The sequence below is a fragment of the Ambystoma mexicanum genome, chromosome 2p (assembly GCF_040938575.1).
Source record: "Ambystoma mexicanum isolate Mex_15411 chromosome 2p, UKY_AmexF1_1, whole genome shotgun sequence".
In the NCBI taxonomy this organism is placed as follows: domain Eukaryota; kingdom Metazoa; phylum Chordata; class Amphibia; order Caudata; family Ambystomatidae; genus Ambystoma; species Ambystoma mexicanum.
The window spans coordinates 1211790400-1211806017 of NC_090923.1; the positions used below are offsets into that span (position 1 = coordinate 1211790400).

The following is a 15618-nucleotide window of genomic DNA, read 5'->3' on the forward strand; positions in this document are numbered from 1 at the left end:
ATCAGAACCTTCACCCACCTCTTCACGCAAATCAATATTAGGAGTAGGAGTGGCAGGCCTACTAACTGAACTTTGGTAATTCAACAGTGTTTGAATCAAATCATTCTTCTTTCTTTTACAGTTGAGGTTCTTTGCTTTGCACTGTTCTAAGTTTTTCTACTTTAAGTGGTACAATAGCCTCTTGCTTGTAGTTTCCCATGTTATAATTGATAGGTTGAGATACACAGACGTTGTTAAACCAGTCCTTAGTGGATGGTTTCTCTGGTCATCAGTATCACCAAGAGTCAGTGTATCCATCTCTACATCAATCCCACTGCTGTAACACAAATTGGTGGACTTTTGTATAACTCCCTAACATGGTGCGTCCTCCAGGACACAGCAAAGTAGCAGTGAAGTAACCCCATGCTGCATGTGCGGGGTAGCAGTGGTTTGGGATGATGAGAAAGTGCCCTGTTACGGCACCCCTTTGTTCCAGGAGAGCAGCAACAGCAGGAAAGATGGTCTTAGGCCACAAATTGACCCACAGAGTCCCGACATCCAGATCAGGATGGCGACCAGTGCAACGAAGAGTCTCTTGCACAGACTGGTCAGCCCGCAGGATTGCCCCGGGACACTTCCGACAGCAGGCTTCCTGTAGATGGCTTAAGACTGTAGTTAGTCCCACCAGTCTCAACGGTCAAAGCACTGATGAGGGTCTTCTAGGGTAGTTACAAAAGCAGTAGGGCATCACTGGGAGGTGACTTTGGCAATGCTGGTTGTCCATAGCAGCAGTGTTCCATGTCTTCAGTACAGGCTCCTCTTCTGTGCGGTTTTGGCTCCAGTGGGCATTCTGAGAAACTGCAGCAGGGCTCCTCTTACCCCAGAATCGGGCTTGGAGTTTACCCAGCCCACCAATGGCAAAGTATCTGCATTATCCAGACATGTAAACGCTGTCCAATAAGGTTATATGCTTTGGTCTGTGCATCTTCAAGCATAGTGTTGTTTTTATAATTGTGGTTATATATGTGATATTACTTTGTGAGCGGGCTGTGTCATTGAAAGGCTACCAGAAGCCAGCCTGGACGGGTGCCGAGGAAGCAGACGCGTCAAACGAATAAGCTGGAATCCGGAGTGCCGGGTGACTTGCATAAAGTGCTCCAAGCAGCACATTTTCAGAAACCGCCGGAGCGACCAGGGAGGCTAAAACAGTTCAGAAGCCCAGAGAGACTGTGGCGCCTAATGAAAGAACGTCGGGGCTGACCAGTGCAGGTAACGAAGTACCGAAACCTGGACTAACACTACGAGAGAACAGAAACGCCACCAGGCGGTGAACACCACCAGGGGAACAGACACGGGAAGCGGTACCTCCGACACAGGTCTATGGATTGCGAGAGGAGGGAGGAGGCAACCAGCGATCGGCATGCAGTAACCATTAGTGAAGCACCGGAGGACGGTTTCATTGCACTAGCGCCTCCCATTCGGGAACACGTTCAACCAAACACCTATAGTAACTCTTGCCATACTAATCCTAGTGGTTCGGAACCCACGCAGTCCTGGGAGTCCGCAGCCGTGCATGTCTCTTCGGAGTCTGTTGGGGAGGCGCCATGGCAAACTTCAAGCAGAGAGGAAGGGGCGGGGTTTGCGGGGGTTTATATAGAATATCAAGCCACTTAGACGCTGATTGGTTAGAACGCTCCAGCCCCTATTTAAGCCAGGAAGCAATGACGGATTGTGTGCTGTTCATCCATTCCCTTACAGACCCAGCGAGGAGAAGAGGAGAGAGCCGCACCAGAAACGCTCTGGGCGTACGAGGACTAAATCGCAGGCACAGTTGGTGCACCCTTATCAACGAAACTCCAGTAAAGTAAAGCTGATTTTTTAGAAAGACTGAATCAAGTCCTTGAGTTCAGACCACAAATTTCTTCTGTTTTTGTTTTTTTTACCTTTATGGTGAAATAAAGAACCGTTCTACTTATACTGCCACTGCCATCCAGCCTCATCATTATATACTTATTCCCCCCAAGATTTATCTGGGCCTACTTGCATTTAAATAAAACATTTATTTTTACAATACATAGGCCCTCATTACGACCCTGGCGCTAAGGGGTCTGCGCCAGCGTTAGCTGCGCCGACCCCTTACCGCCAACTACGAGTTCCCGGAGCGCCATGGTCATTTTTCCGCCCGCTTTTTGCGGGCGGAAAAATCCATGGCGCTCTGGGACCTTGGTGTTAATTACGCCACCGTATTTTACGGTGGCGTAATTAACTCCTTTCCCACTCCCATTATACCCTATGGGGCCGAAATGGGAATGGGGAAAGTCCGTCGATTACGCCATGGCCGGAAAGTCCGTCGATGGCGGAAAAAATCCGCCAGGGTCGTAATGAGGGCCATAGTGTTTTAGTGTTTCTTTGGACCATCTGTATTACATGTTCTTGGTACTGATTCTACAGCCCTCTCTCCATCCTAAGATCAGCCTGGCTTCTCTGTCTACCCTACCCTGAACTCTTTATACTAATAGTGAATTCTTGTAATGTCTCAGTTGAATGGTTTTACTAAGCCCTTAGTTGGACCTCAGAAAAACTGTCCGAACAACTTCCTTCTAAACTCCACCTTTCCCCCCAATTTTGCCCTTGCAGATGAAGAAAGGGAACACCATGCAGCAGTTCCTGCAAAAAGCCTTGGAGATATTGCGGAAAGACTTCAGCGAGCTCAGGTATAGTCCCCTTCCCTTGGCTTTTACAGCTCTTACCTTCCAGCTAAAAGTATGTATTACCTTCTCTGAATGATTACTGTACACCCTATAAGTACACTATTCATTTTTGGGAAGTTGAATGGAAATGAAGAGCAACTATTTACTTCCCAGTCGCATGTTTTTTCAAGCTGCCACCTTGAATTTTCCAAACACGTTCCTATAGATTGCGAGCATGAGAGTGGTTGATTTGGGGAGTGGAATTGACAGAGTTTTGGGGGTGGATGCTGGTAGGGTGGTAGAATGTGTTAATTTGCTATATTTAGCACGGCCAACTCCCGCTTAGGGCCAGTACATGGGTCCATTGTTATGTACTATGGTGGTTGGGGATTTCTCCAAGTGTTGGCATTACTTCCAGTTGCTCCTTCTGTCTAGATGCCTTGTTAAAGGTCCCTAAACTGCTTTTCTTTTATCTGTAGGTCCGCTGGTGTTGAGCAGCTCATGTATATCAAAGAAGATCTGATCATCCCTCATGTAAGTCGAGCCACGTGTACTCTTTGGCTGCCCAGATGTGCCCAGCCTGACAAGACCAAACATGAATATTTTATTTTCACAGCCACTCCCTCCCATTTGTTTCCCCTCAGGGTCTTCCTCATTAGGCTCAAGATCCAATGAGTGGCCTTTTTCTTTATTCCTCGCTTCCCACATCTTAGAGCTGACTTTCTCACATCCCTTCCGCCTCATCCATGATTTTCCTCTCCTCGTTCCACATCCTATTTGCTCAGTCCGGTCTTCCTCCTGATCAGAGCGCCCACCTCTGCAACCATCCTTCCATGTCCTCCTCTTTTGCTTTCTCAGTTGTGGCTCCTCCCCCTACCTTATCAGCTGTAGCTGCTTCCTCCCGCCTTCTCAGCTGTGGCTCCTACTCCCCAATACCCCTCCTCAGATGTGGCTGCTCCTCTTCCTCAGATGTGGCTCCTCCTCCCTTTTTCAGCTGTGGCGGCTTCTGCCCTTAGCTGTGGCTCGGACCCTCCCTTCCACCTCCCTTTTTGCCACTGCCTTCCACACCCCGCTCCTTCCATCCCCGACTTGCCCTCCTCTGCCCTACCTTGTTTTCCACATCCTCCCCTCTCTGCTCTGCCCTACTATGCCTTCTATACCCACTCCCTCCTATCCCTGCCCCTCCTTGCCGTTCACCCTCTCCCCTCCTTCCTCTGCTCCGCTTTGGCATCCACTGTCTAATTGGTGCCCTCCTCCAGAGTCTGCTCTCTAGCCAGCACCATCATCTTCTGCACTGCTACCCCTTTCCTCTGTACAGGCGTTCCTGAGCCTTGCTTCTGGAAATGCTAGACAGAATTTGAAGGCTGGTGCTGTGAATTGGTTCAGTGGACATATATGGACCCCCATGGACGCTCATTTGTTCTATGTCCAGTCCCTTTCCTCCCTACTAATCTTTGTGCTCTAAAATAAAAGTCCGGCAGACATTATCATTGGGAGGACACTCTATCCCCAGCCATAAATGGGCTTAATTTACTATTATTCCCATACTGGTAACTAACTCCACATTTTCTAAAACTGCAGTTAAAACATTTGTTCATTTTCCCCTGAATTGTTTTCTTGAGATGGTTCGGAAAAGGCTTTACATGTCTCTGAAGTTGTTTGCTATTCTAGGTGGCAGAGGGTTGATTTCCATGTCTCTTTTTAAGACTTCTACCCTTTAGCTCTTTTAGAGAGTCATGCTGCGTGAATGCACATCTCTGCTGTTATCACCTTACAGTCTCGCAGGGAGCCCAAGAATGGGACAAGCCAGTTGACCTCTTCTACTCCAAATCCGCCTCGATGCTCCATTTTTGTATTAGTATTTTCATCACGTATAAATAGTAAAAGCTGCAAACACAATAACGGCACACGAAGGTTAATATTAATTTGTAGCAATCCATTTTACTGTTTTGTTTTAAGTTCTTATATTATTCAGTTTTTGATACACATGTGTACATTATGGTGGAATTAGTTTTATCACAAACCTTTTTTCATTTCCCTTATTGATCATGTAATCCATTTTTTTTAATGATCTGGTCCTCTATTTTGTCTGAACAACTCAACTGAATTGCACTGAAAAGAACTAAATAGAACGAGATGTGACAGCGATTGTTTAAACGTTTTGAAACTGGCCAGCCTTTGAAAGACATGTTAGAACAAACACTTCTTGTTGATTGTGGCATTATTCTACACGTTTGCTTGAACTCATTAATAATTAAAATGTGTGTTCCTAGTGCACTTGCTTCTGGGAAACGTTCATGATTGCATTGCTGAAAAATATTCCCGGTTTTTAATCTTGGTTTAACCAAAATGTTATGATCATGGGCCAATCATTATTTTCATGCGCTTACATTTCTTGATCTGCCAAAACTGGGAGCCTGCCCATTTTTATCATACAATGTATTAAAAAAAGGCACCATTCTCTTAAGCCTGAAGCACCTGCAGGCGTTTAAGTTCATGCTGCTACAATACACACAGATTGATGATGGCGAACATTTGCAGTTCAGTACGGTTCGAAACTTGTTGCACCATGAAAGAAAACGACTAATTGCAGTTGCAACTCCTACATGGAGGCACCAAGGTAAATGTATTAGTCTTGTAGGTCAGATCTGATGACTATGAATTGAGAAGCTTTTCTCTAGCTCGCGCAATGTAGCTGGTGATTTATTGCGTAAAATTCAATGTTAAGTCTGCTCCTTTTAGCCTCCTTGCACTCCAGTGTTAAACCCACTCTGCTTTCCTTGTCAGAATGATGCATAAGACAGCACTTTGCACACTTACATTACCGGATATGAGCACAAAGGATTCACTGTATTGTCTCCCCATCTCTTGCAGCACCACAGCTTCTATGATTTCATTGTCACTAAAGCAAGAGGCAAGAGTGGTAAGTTGTTCTTCGAGGAAATGTTCTTTTTTGCATTAACTTTTCCATAGTCCTGCCGGCGGGTCCCGTTGAATTCACTTCTCCTAAATAGATGACTGGGAGCTCCTGGGGAGCAACCTCCGCACCCGATAGTAGTATACTTAGTTAGGTCACTGTTAGATTGGTGACACCCCGCGGGGTCCTTGTTCTTGGTCACGAGACGGGTCCAGACGTGGGTAGGCCTGTGATCCAGGGATGGAGCTGGGCTATTGGGGGTTGGTGGGGAGAGGGGGTGGGGGGGGAGTTGTGTGCAGTGGTGTGAGGTTGGAGAAGGGGGGAGGGGGGCATGGTTCGTTAATAGAAGGGAAGGAGCAAGGAAACGACCCTACATAGGGAACATTATGGGGAGAGATGGGACGGAGATAGACCGACTAGATGGCATCGGGTAATCTCAGAATTGTGACCTGGAATGTACGGGGCCTCAACAGCTACCTTAAACGCAAGTGATGATGTATTTAAAGAGGATGCGCGTAGACATAGCCCTGCTGCAAGAGACCCACCTCACTAGGGAAAGGCTGGAGGTGGTCGGGAGGAAATGGAAGGGCACCGTTGTGGGGGCGGCGTACTCAGCGTATGCCAGAGGGGTCGTCACTTGGGTGGCGCCCCACGTGCCGTTTCGAGTGCTTGATTCTACGGTGGACCCGGAGGGTAGAATGGTGGTGGTGACGGGTCTCTTGGAAAACAGAGAAATAAACATCATAAATTTGTACGCCCCCAATAACGATACAGCGGCTTACTTTAGGACCCTCTACAGTAAACTTGGCCCCCTGGCGGGGGGTACGGTAGTGTGGGGGGGGGGCTTTAACTGTACCGTACACCCCAGTATGGATAGGTCCAAGGATAGGGCAGGAAAAAGGGCACCGGCGGCTAAAGCGCTGAGTACCCTACTGAAAGGCCTAGAGGATGCGTGGAGGAGGCTGCATCCCACGGATAGACAGTACTCACACTACACAGCGCCACATGATTTGTACACAAGGTTAGACTACATGTTTGTAACAGCCGGGATAGTGAGAGAAATAGAAGGAGCAGAATACATGGCCCGAGTGCTGTCGGACCACTCGCCCTTGGTGGTAGACTGGAGGCACCAGCCCCCACGCCCGCAGATCCCTACATGGAGACTTAGGACCGTGGCTCTGCAGGATGAGGGGTTTCGGGAGGGCCTGAGGGACGCCATTGAAGAATATTTTGATAAAAACACGGGAAGCGTAAGCTCTGTGGGCACACTGTGGGAAGCGTTTAAGGTGGTGGTGCGTGGGGTAGCTATTTCCCAAGTTAAAGGGCTAAGGGGGGGTTGAAAGGGAGCTCTGGGAGGCGGAAAGAGAGCTAGAGGAGCACACGCGTTGCGTGAGCACCGCTCATGATAACAGAACCAAAGTAGAGGAGCTACAGTTGTCCTGTAGTGCACTCTAGGATAGACTGTGTAGACTCAGCTACAGGAAATATACGGAGCGGATACACGCAGGGGGCGATAAGCCGGGCAGATTGCTGGCTTGGCTGTACAAGAGTGAGACCCACCGCTCGGTGATTAGTGAGATTCAGGGCGAAGGAGGTAGCATACGCAACACCCAGAAAGAGGTAAATGAGGAATTCCTCAAGTTTTACAGACACTTGTATGAGGACACGGGGGAGGATATGGGTCAAGACATACTAGACACATTGGGGGACATTGAGCTGCCCACCTTAGATGATCTAGAACGCTCTGAGTTGGACGCACCCGTCACCTCGGATGAGCTGGAGGTAGTGATTCGGAACTTGCCCACTTGTAAGGCGCCGGGTTCGGATGGGCTGCCCAGCGAGTTCTACAAAACATTCCAGCAAGAGTTGCTCCAGCCACTGCTTGCCACTTTCAACGAGGCCTATGAGAAGGGAGAACTCCCGTTGTCTCTCTGTGAGGCCGTAATCATTCCACTCTTGAAACCAGGCAAGCCGGCCCTGGAGTGCGGGTCTTACAGACCGTTGTCCATGCTCAACCAGGACAGCAAAATACTCACGGCGGTGCTGGCTAATAGACTGAAAAGGGTGATTAAGAAACTGATACACCCAGATCAGACGGGATATGTTCCGGGCAGGACATCACCGACAACCACTGGAGGCTACACCATGTCATGGACCAAACTGAGGAGGACACGGGCGAGCTGGCCATAATGTCGTTAGACGCGGTCAAGGCCTTCGACTCGGTACGATGGCCCTGGTTGAAAGCGGTCCTGAAGGGGTATGGAGTGAGACCCGGATACCTCAGATGGGTACAGTTGTTTTACAGCACCCTGATGGCAAGGGTCAAGACAGGGTCCACGGTCTCAGATTCTTGGCAACTGGGCAGGGGGACCAGACAGGGATGTCCCTGGTCACCGATGCTATATATACTGGCATTGGAGCCGCTGGCAATATGCCTGCGTCAACAATATGGGGAGGTGGGCATAAACACGGCCAGTGGAGAGCATTTGATATCATTATATGCGGATGATATGCTCTTTTATTTACGCTATCCAGAAGAAAACCTACAGTACGTCCTAGAGGTGATAGAACAGTATGCCATCCTCTCCGGTATATCGGTCAACCCTGGAAAGTCCAGCCTGTTCCCTTTGGGTAGATATAGGAATGTCCCGGTGCAGAGGCTGCCTGTTCTGCCAATACCATGGCAGCCTGTAACATTTAGGTATCTGGGAATAAACATTTACCACAAGATCGAGACAGAACACAAGCACAACACAGAAAAGGCGATAGAGGGGATTAGGAACAGTATGGTATTTTGGTCCAGACTGCCCCTGACCATGATGGGGAGGGTGGCCTTGATCAAGATGGTGGTCCTGCCTAGACTCTTGCACTTTTTTACAAACGTCCTGTTTCTGATACCCAGAAGCCTATTCGCGAAACTTCACAGCGTGTGTAGGGGTTTTGTGTGGGGCAGCTCTAGGGGTGGCTCTGTGGAAGCTCCAGAACCCGTGCGACAGGGCCTGTCTAACTTCGAACTCTATTACCTGGCGGGGCAGCTGCAGTACGTGGCCAGGTGGCCACGTACTGAAGATTCGGCGGAAGCCAGGCTCCTGCGCGAAGATACAGCCCCATACTTTCTGATGGAAGTGGTGTGGTTGGGCAGAGATAAACTGGTGGGCAAGGGGCGGTTACTGAGGTTGGGCTGGGAGATCTGGCACAGGACATGGAAGATTGGGGGGACTCGGAACCATACTCCCAGCAGGCCCCTTTGGCGGCTCTGTGCGGGAGCGACTCCCAACTACTTGAATCGGTCCGCAGATACTGGGAACAGGTAGGCCTAGCTACCCTCAGGGACATATGGCAGGAAGGGGCGGCGGTGGACTTTCAGCGGCTGCAGGAAGAGACGGGAGTACATGTTGGCCAATATATAACCTACACTAGGCTGGTGAAAAAGACTAGAGAAAGATGGCCAGAGACAGTGCTCGCGGAGGATCCAGATGCCTCCCTGGAAACCATGTACGATGTATCGGAGGGCGGGCACGAAATATCGAGGATATATGAGCTCCTGCGGGCAAGGGCAGGGAAGGAGTTGCTCCAATTGAGACAAGATTGGGAGGAGGAGGTGGGAGGACCCATGACGGATGGGCAGTGGGAACGGGCCCAGAGGTACCATAAAAAGGTGTCCCGTAACGCGAGATTCCAACAGCTTCAGTTGTATCTTACCCACAGGGCTTATTTAACCCCCGGGAAGATTGCAAAATTTGGGGGATCAGCTATACAGCAATGCCCCAGGTGTGGGGAGGTGAACGTGGGACTGCTACACATGTTTTGGGCTTGCCCGGAGGTGCATAGATTTTGGAATGAAGTCAAGACGAAACTGGCTGGCGGGGGGGTAGTCCTGGATGTGGAATCGGCCTGGTCATGCTTGCTTGGACTATTCCCTAGACCCCGGCATTTGAAACACATAAGCAAGATGAAGGACCTGGCCTATGTCTTGGCCAAACGTAGGATCGCCATGGGCTGGAAGGCGGCCCATAGACCCAGGGTGGAGTTGTGGTGGACAGACCTCTTGAGATGGGCGGAAGCTGAATCCGTAGTCTGGTTTGAAGCGGTCACCAGGGGGGCGAAGAAGAAGTAGGGCCCTTGTTGGCCTGGCGGCAATTGGTGGCCTCGTTGGCAAACCCTCACCAGGGTGACAACCAAACAGAGGACCCGGTTGATGGCAGTCTAGGTAGTGTGCCACCCAGTGATGTTCCCGTAAATGATATGTGAGAACTGGCTCTAGTTTCAAGATGGAGGGGGGAGTTGGGGAGTTTGAAAATGTGTCGAAATATGATGCTTTCCATGTTTTGAAACGGTTGTAGTGTGTTTGTTTGACCTTAAAAAATAAAATAAAAATATATTCAGAAAAAAAACTTTTCCATAGTCTGGAGTATAGCATTGTAGTCCCCCCCTCCCCACTCCCCCCAACCATAAAACTTCTTGAGCCAAGCATAAGAATCCATGGATTAAGCCAGTGCTTTTAATAAGTGCCAAGGACGAGTATGCTCAGTCTATTTGCATAGACGTCAGCATTTAAGGGGTTAAAACTGCTGTCATAGGTCTGAAACATTGTCAACCCTTTGAGGTGAGAGAGGAAACAACAACTCAAATGCATGTACAATGGCTAATCATTCCACGTGACTAGCTCCAAGATAGCTTTTCTGGCTATTTGGATCTTGTGCATTTAATATTATTATTTGTATTATTATTGAGCAAACATGGCCCTGGAGCAGTGGAGCACTCAACAGAGTCAACAAATGAGCATTGGTAATTACCACAGTACAAAATATCCAGAATCTATCTAGATTCTGGTCAATATGTGGATTACGAGTGCAGATGTATTGATGTATCCCAGTCAATGTAATGGTAATTGTGGATGACTCCGCCATTGGTGCTGCTTACAAATGGAGAAATCCCCCATGGGGAAATATGGAAAAGTTCCTCGCAATCCGTTCCAGTGAATAGCTGGAAGGGCTGGGGCATTGACAATTATGCATGAGTTAGGCTATTTGGGAATATGTATGAACATTGGGAAATGTGTTTGTCGTACAGTGCTTAAGCCTGATGCGAGCTACTGAGTGCAAGGGAGGCAAGCAGCTACTGCCACAGTAGATGTTTCTGAACCCTTTCCATCTGCGTAGTGCAAAACATAAGATGGTAGTTGCTAGTTGTAGTTCTGTCAGTGTACTGGCATGGCTCTTGGTTAATAGGGGTAGGACGTGGGCTGTAAACCGCATGCCATATGATGGAGTGTTGATGTAGAGCTTTCTTGACTTCTCACTTGTGGTAATATCTCCCTTACTTCTATCCTGTCCAGGACCTCTGTTTAACTTTGACGTCCATGATGATGTCAGGCTTCTGAGTGATGCCACAGTGGAGAAAGATGAGGTAAGAGAATCAACAACCTCTGCCATATTGTGCTAAGTAGGGGAATGCACAAGAAGGGCATGGCAGGGGGAGGTGGACTGAGCATTAGACCGTGTAGCACACAGAGGATCTATCCTCTCGCTCCAACTAGATTTCCTTGCGACAGGCTGTTCACTACCCAAGTTTGCAGAATACTTTTTCTTAAATCCCTATGTCTGTTATTTATGAAACAGGAGCCTGTGATGAAAACAAAGGGACCCCATACTAACCCTTGCTTAACGAGTACAGAGGGTAGTAAAATGGTTGTTGTGGTTGTTACTCAAGGGGCAGTGCTAGGTTGGCTACCTGCAACTGCTGATGTTAGTTATGCAAATTGACATTTGTGTAGCACACACATGCCTTGTACCACTGTTTGCCTGTCTGAAGGCTTTTAGGTTGGAGCCTAGCCATGTGAATGGAAGGGTGCGTGTTTGGAACATCCTGATAAGGTTGCTTGTTGTGTTATTTACAGTGCTTTATCTACCAATGTGATTACTGTACAACAGCAATTCACCCACAAATAGGCAACCATGTTACCGTCAATTCCACCTTACTCGCGTAGTGACAAACATGGCATAGCAGCCACGCCAGCGCTTTCAGGAGGGGAGCAGGGTGGCTAGAGGTACAGTAAACACTTTATAACATTCTGTAGAGAAATGTCCACACAATTTACCTACTGAAACTACATTTGTATATTGGGGTGCAGTAAAAAGACTAAATTCAGAATTACATGGAAGTTAATTTTTAAAACGGATAACTCGGTTTCTTAGTTTGACCCTGACAAGTTAGGCTAACGGACCACGTTCAGGGTCCAAAGAAAGCTTCCGAGCATCAAGGTCAGGCGTGCACAACTGATTTTGACAGAGGGCCGAAAGTACCTTACATGAGGGCTATAGTGGGCCGAAAAGTAAATGTGGGCTGGGCGGTAGGCGGGGCATGGCAGGAGGCTTTTTAAAACCCCAATTTGTACTAAACACATGGAAAAAGAATGTTTTTGAGGGGTAAACATTTTTATTTGCATTTCAAACTTACATTTTGTACTACACATTTTCCATTGTTATAATTTATTTCTATTTAGTTATTGTATCTCGCCTGTTTAATTAACTTATATATATTTTATTGACCCTAGATTGGACATGCCGTTATTTTGGACTGCTACAGTTTGCTCTTTGGGTTGCCCAAGAGGAGTATGGCCTTTGTTGATTCAGGTTTCCTCAAAAAGCCAAAGATGAACATTTCCCAACTGTGCCTGTTTTAGCTTTATTATTGGGTTCACTCTTGGAGTGCAACACTATGCCCCATGGCCCCCTTACCCCCAACCAAACACTATGCCCCATGGCCCCCTCACCCCAACCAAACGCTATGCCCCATGGCCCCCTTACACCCAACCAAACGCTATGCCCCATGGCCCCCTTACACCCAACCAAACACTATGCCCCATGTCCCCCTCACCTCCAACCAAACACTATGCCCCATGTCCCTCACCCCCAACCAAACACTATGCCCCATGGCCCCCTTACACCCAACCAAACACTATGCCCCATGTCCCCCTTACACCCAACCAAACACAATGCCCCATGTCCCTCACCCCCAACCAAACACTATGCCCTTATGGCACTCACCCCCAACCAAACACTATGCCCCATGTCCCCCTCACCCCCAACCAAACGCTATGCCCCATGGCACTCACCCCCAACCAAACACTATGCCCCATGTCCCCCTCACCCCCAACCAAACACTATGCCCCATGTCCCCCTTACCCCCAACCAAACACAATGCCCCATGTCCCCCTTTCCCCCAACCAAACACAATGCCCCATGTCCCTCACCCCAACCAAACACTATGCCCCATGGCACTCACCCCCAACCAAACACTATGCCCCATGCCCCCCTCACCCCCAACCAAACACTATGCCCCATGGCACTCGCCCCCAACCAAACACTATGCCCCATGCCCCCCTCACCCCCAACCAAACACTATGCCCCATGGCACTCACCCCCAACCAAACACTATGCCCCATGTCCCCCTCACCCCCAACCAAACACTATGCCCCATGTCCCCCTCAACCCCAACCAAACACTATGCCCCATGTCCCCCTCACCCCCAACCAAACACTATGCCCCACGTCCCTCACCCCCAACCAAACACTATGCCCCATGGCCCCCTTACACCCAACCAAACACAATGCCCTCTGGCCCCCTCACCCCCAACCAAACACTATGGCCCATGTCCCTCACCCCCAACCAAACACTATGCCCCATGCCCCCCTCACTCCCAACCAAACACTATGCCCCATGGCCTCCTCACCCCCAACCAAACCCCCCACCCCATGGCCCCCTCACCCCCAACCAAACCCCCACCCCCCAAATCGGCACACACAAACCAGCACCAATACAGAGCCCAAAACCCCCACCCCCCAGCTCAGCACACACAAACATGCACCCATACAGACCCGAACCCCCCACCCCCCAAATCAGCACACTCTCAAACAAGCACCCATACAGACCCGAACCCCCACCCCCCAACTCAGCACACACACAAACATGCACCCATAAAGACCCGAACCCCCCACCCCCCAACCCACCAACTCCAAACCCCCACCCCCCAACTCAGCACACTCTCAAGCATGCACCCATACAGACCCGAACCCCCAACTCAGCACACACAAACATGCACCCATAAAGACCCGAACCCCCCACCCCCTCAACTCCAAACCCCCCACCCCCCAACTCAGCACACACTCTCAAGCATGCACCCATACAGACCCGAACCCCCAACTCAGCACACACACAAACATGCACCCATAAAGACCCGAACCCCCACCCCCCCAAATCAGCACACTCTCAAACAAGCACCCATACAGACCCGAACCCCCATCCCCCAACTCAGCACACACATAAAATACATTCAAACACAAACATTCATACACATCCGACACCCCCCACCCCCGCATCTCAACATACACACAAAATACATTCAAATACAAACATTCATACACATCCGACACACCCCCCCCACCTCCGCATCTCAACATACACACAAAATACATTCAAATACAAACATTCATACACACCCGACACACCCCCCCACCCCCGCATCTCAACATACATACAAAATACATTCAAATACAAACATTCATACACATCCGACACACCCCCCACCCCCGCATCTCAACATACACACAAAATACATTCAAATACAAACATTCAAACACATCCGACACACCCCTCCCACCCCCGCATCTCAACATACACACACAAACATAAAGCAAAACAAACCCGACACACAAACACAAACAGAGCACTTACCGGAGACGTGCTGGAATGCTGGAAGGCAGGTAAGCTGGAACGCTGGAATCGTACTACGGCTGGCGTGGTCCAAGGCTGAAATGCCTTCTGGCATCAAGCCTTATGGACTACGCCAGCCGTAGTGCTGGCCCTCCATTGGTGCAGCACACACGCATTACGTGGCTCGTAGGAGCGACGTGGTGCGTGTGTGTGCTGAGCCAATGAGGGCCAGTGTTTTGTCCGGCCCGGAAGACAACCCTAATGGAGGGTGGCCGCGGGCCGCCCTCCATTAGGAAAGTCTTTGTGCCTCGCGGGCCGGACAAAAGAGCATGGCGGGCCGCAACTGGCCCGGGGGCCGTATGTTGTGCACCCATGATCTAGGTTGACCAAGTTGGGGTTAAGCTGATACCAATATTCAGGTAAGTACTAAGCAAATGAGCTTATTCCAAATTGCTAGGATGGATTTCTAAAATCAACCCTGGTGGGCAGATCTTATCTGTGTTTAGCCAAAACGCTACCAAGGTAGTGTGGAGAGCAGTCCAGGCTTAGTCTCAAGAGAGTGTGAGCGCGGTCTGGGGCCCCAATGAGTCCACACAGAATAACACACAATAATTCAGCTTAGATAGTCCATTATAAAAAGAAGTTATTTACTTAGGCCTTTAGGAACACACCAGGAAATGAAACTAGCAGGTAGGAATATCGCACAAAACCATATAGCACAAATGTATACATTCAGCAGTAGGTTCACTTGCAATACATCACTTAGTAACTAACCAGGTGAAACGAGTACTTGGAGGTGTCCAGGGGTTGCAGGTTCGAGTGTTTCATACTGTTGGGTGCAACTGTAAAATGCAAGCCCAGTTGATGAAGAAATGCAGCCGTTCACAGTGCAGACCTCTTCAGGACACTTCACGGGATGGAGAAAGGTGAGTTCCAGCGATGACGGGCGCTCTTCCACCTGCGGTCAAAGAAGCAGCTCCAGGACATGTTCCCTTGAAGCTAGCAAGCTGAACATTTGGGAGAAGATGACTTATGGCACATTCTCGTAACCACCAGAGTTCCAGGCTTGAATGCAGAGGGGCGAAAAGATGGCGAGGTAGCCTGCGAGGGAGCTCGTCAGTCCACCGGGCAGTCCAGGGACACTTTCGAAGGCTCTTGGGGCATGCAACCTCGAAGACATTGAGACTAGTTGGTCCCACTAGTCCAAAGGTTGAAGCACTGACAACGGTCTTCTCATATCCGGCATAGGAGCAGGGCTTCACCAGGCCAATCGCTGGATACGATGCTGGACCACTGCAGAAGTAGTCTTTTGGTCGTC

General features: G+C 49.4%; 1 protein-coding gene across 1 annotated transcript in view; it reads left to right on the forward strand.

Annotated features, from left to right (window-relative positions):
• Positions 1 to 15618, forward strand: part of FAM50A (family with sequence similarity 50 member A) — a 357741-nt gene that overhangs the window by 311944 nt on the left and 30179 nt on the right. The window contains exons 8-11 of the mRNA XM_069645472.1: positions 2617 to 2693; positions 3149 to 3203; positions 5544 to 5592; positions 10925 to 10995. Coding sequence (XP_069501573.1) covers positions 2617 to 2693; positions 3149 to 3203; positions 5544 to 5592; positions 10925 to 10995 — 252 coding nt within the window. The remainder of the gene's footprint in view (positions 1 to 2616; positions 2694 to 3148; positions 3204 to 5543; positions 5593 to 10924; positions 10996 to 15618) is intronic.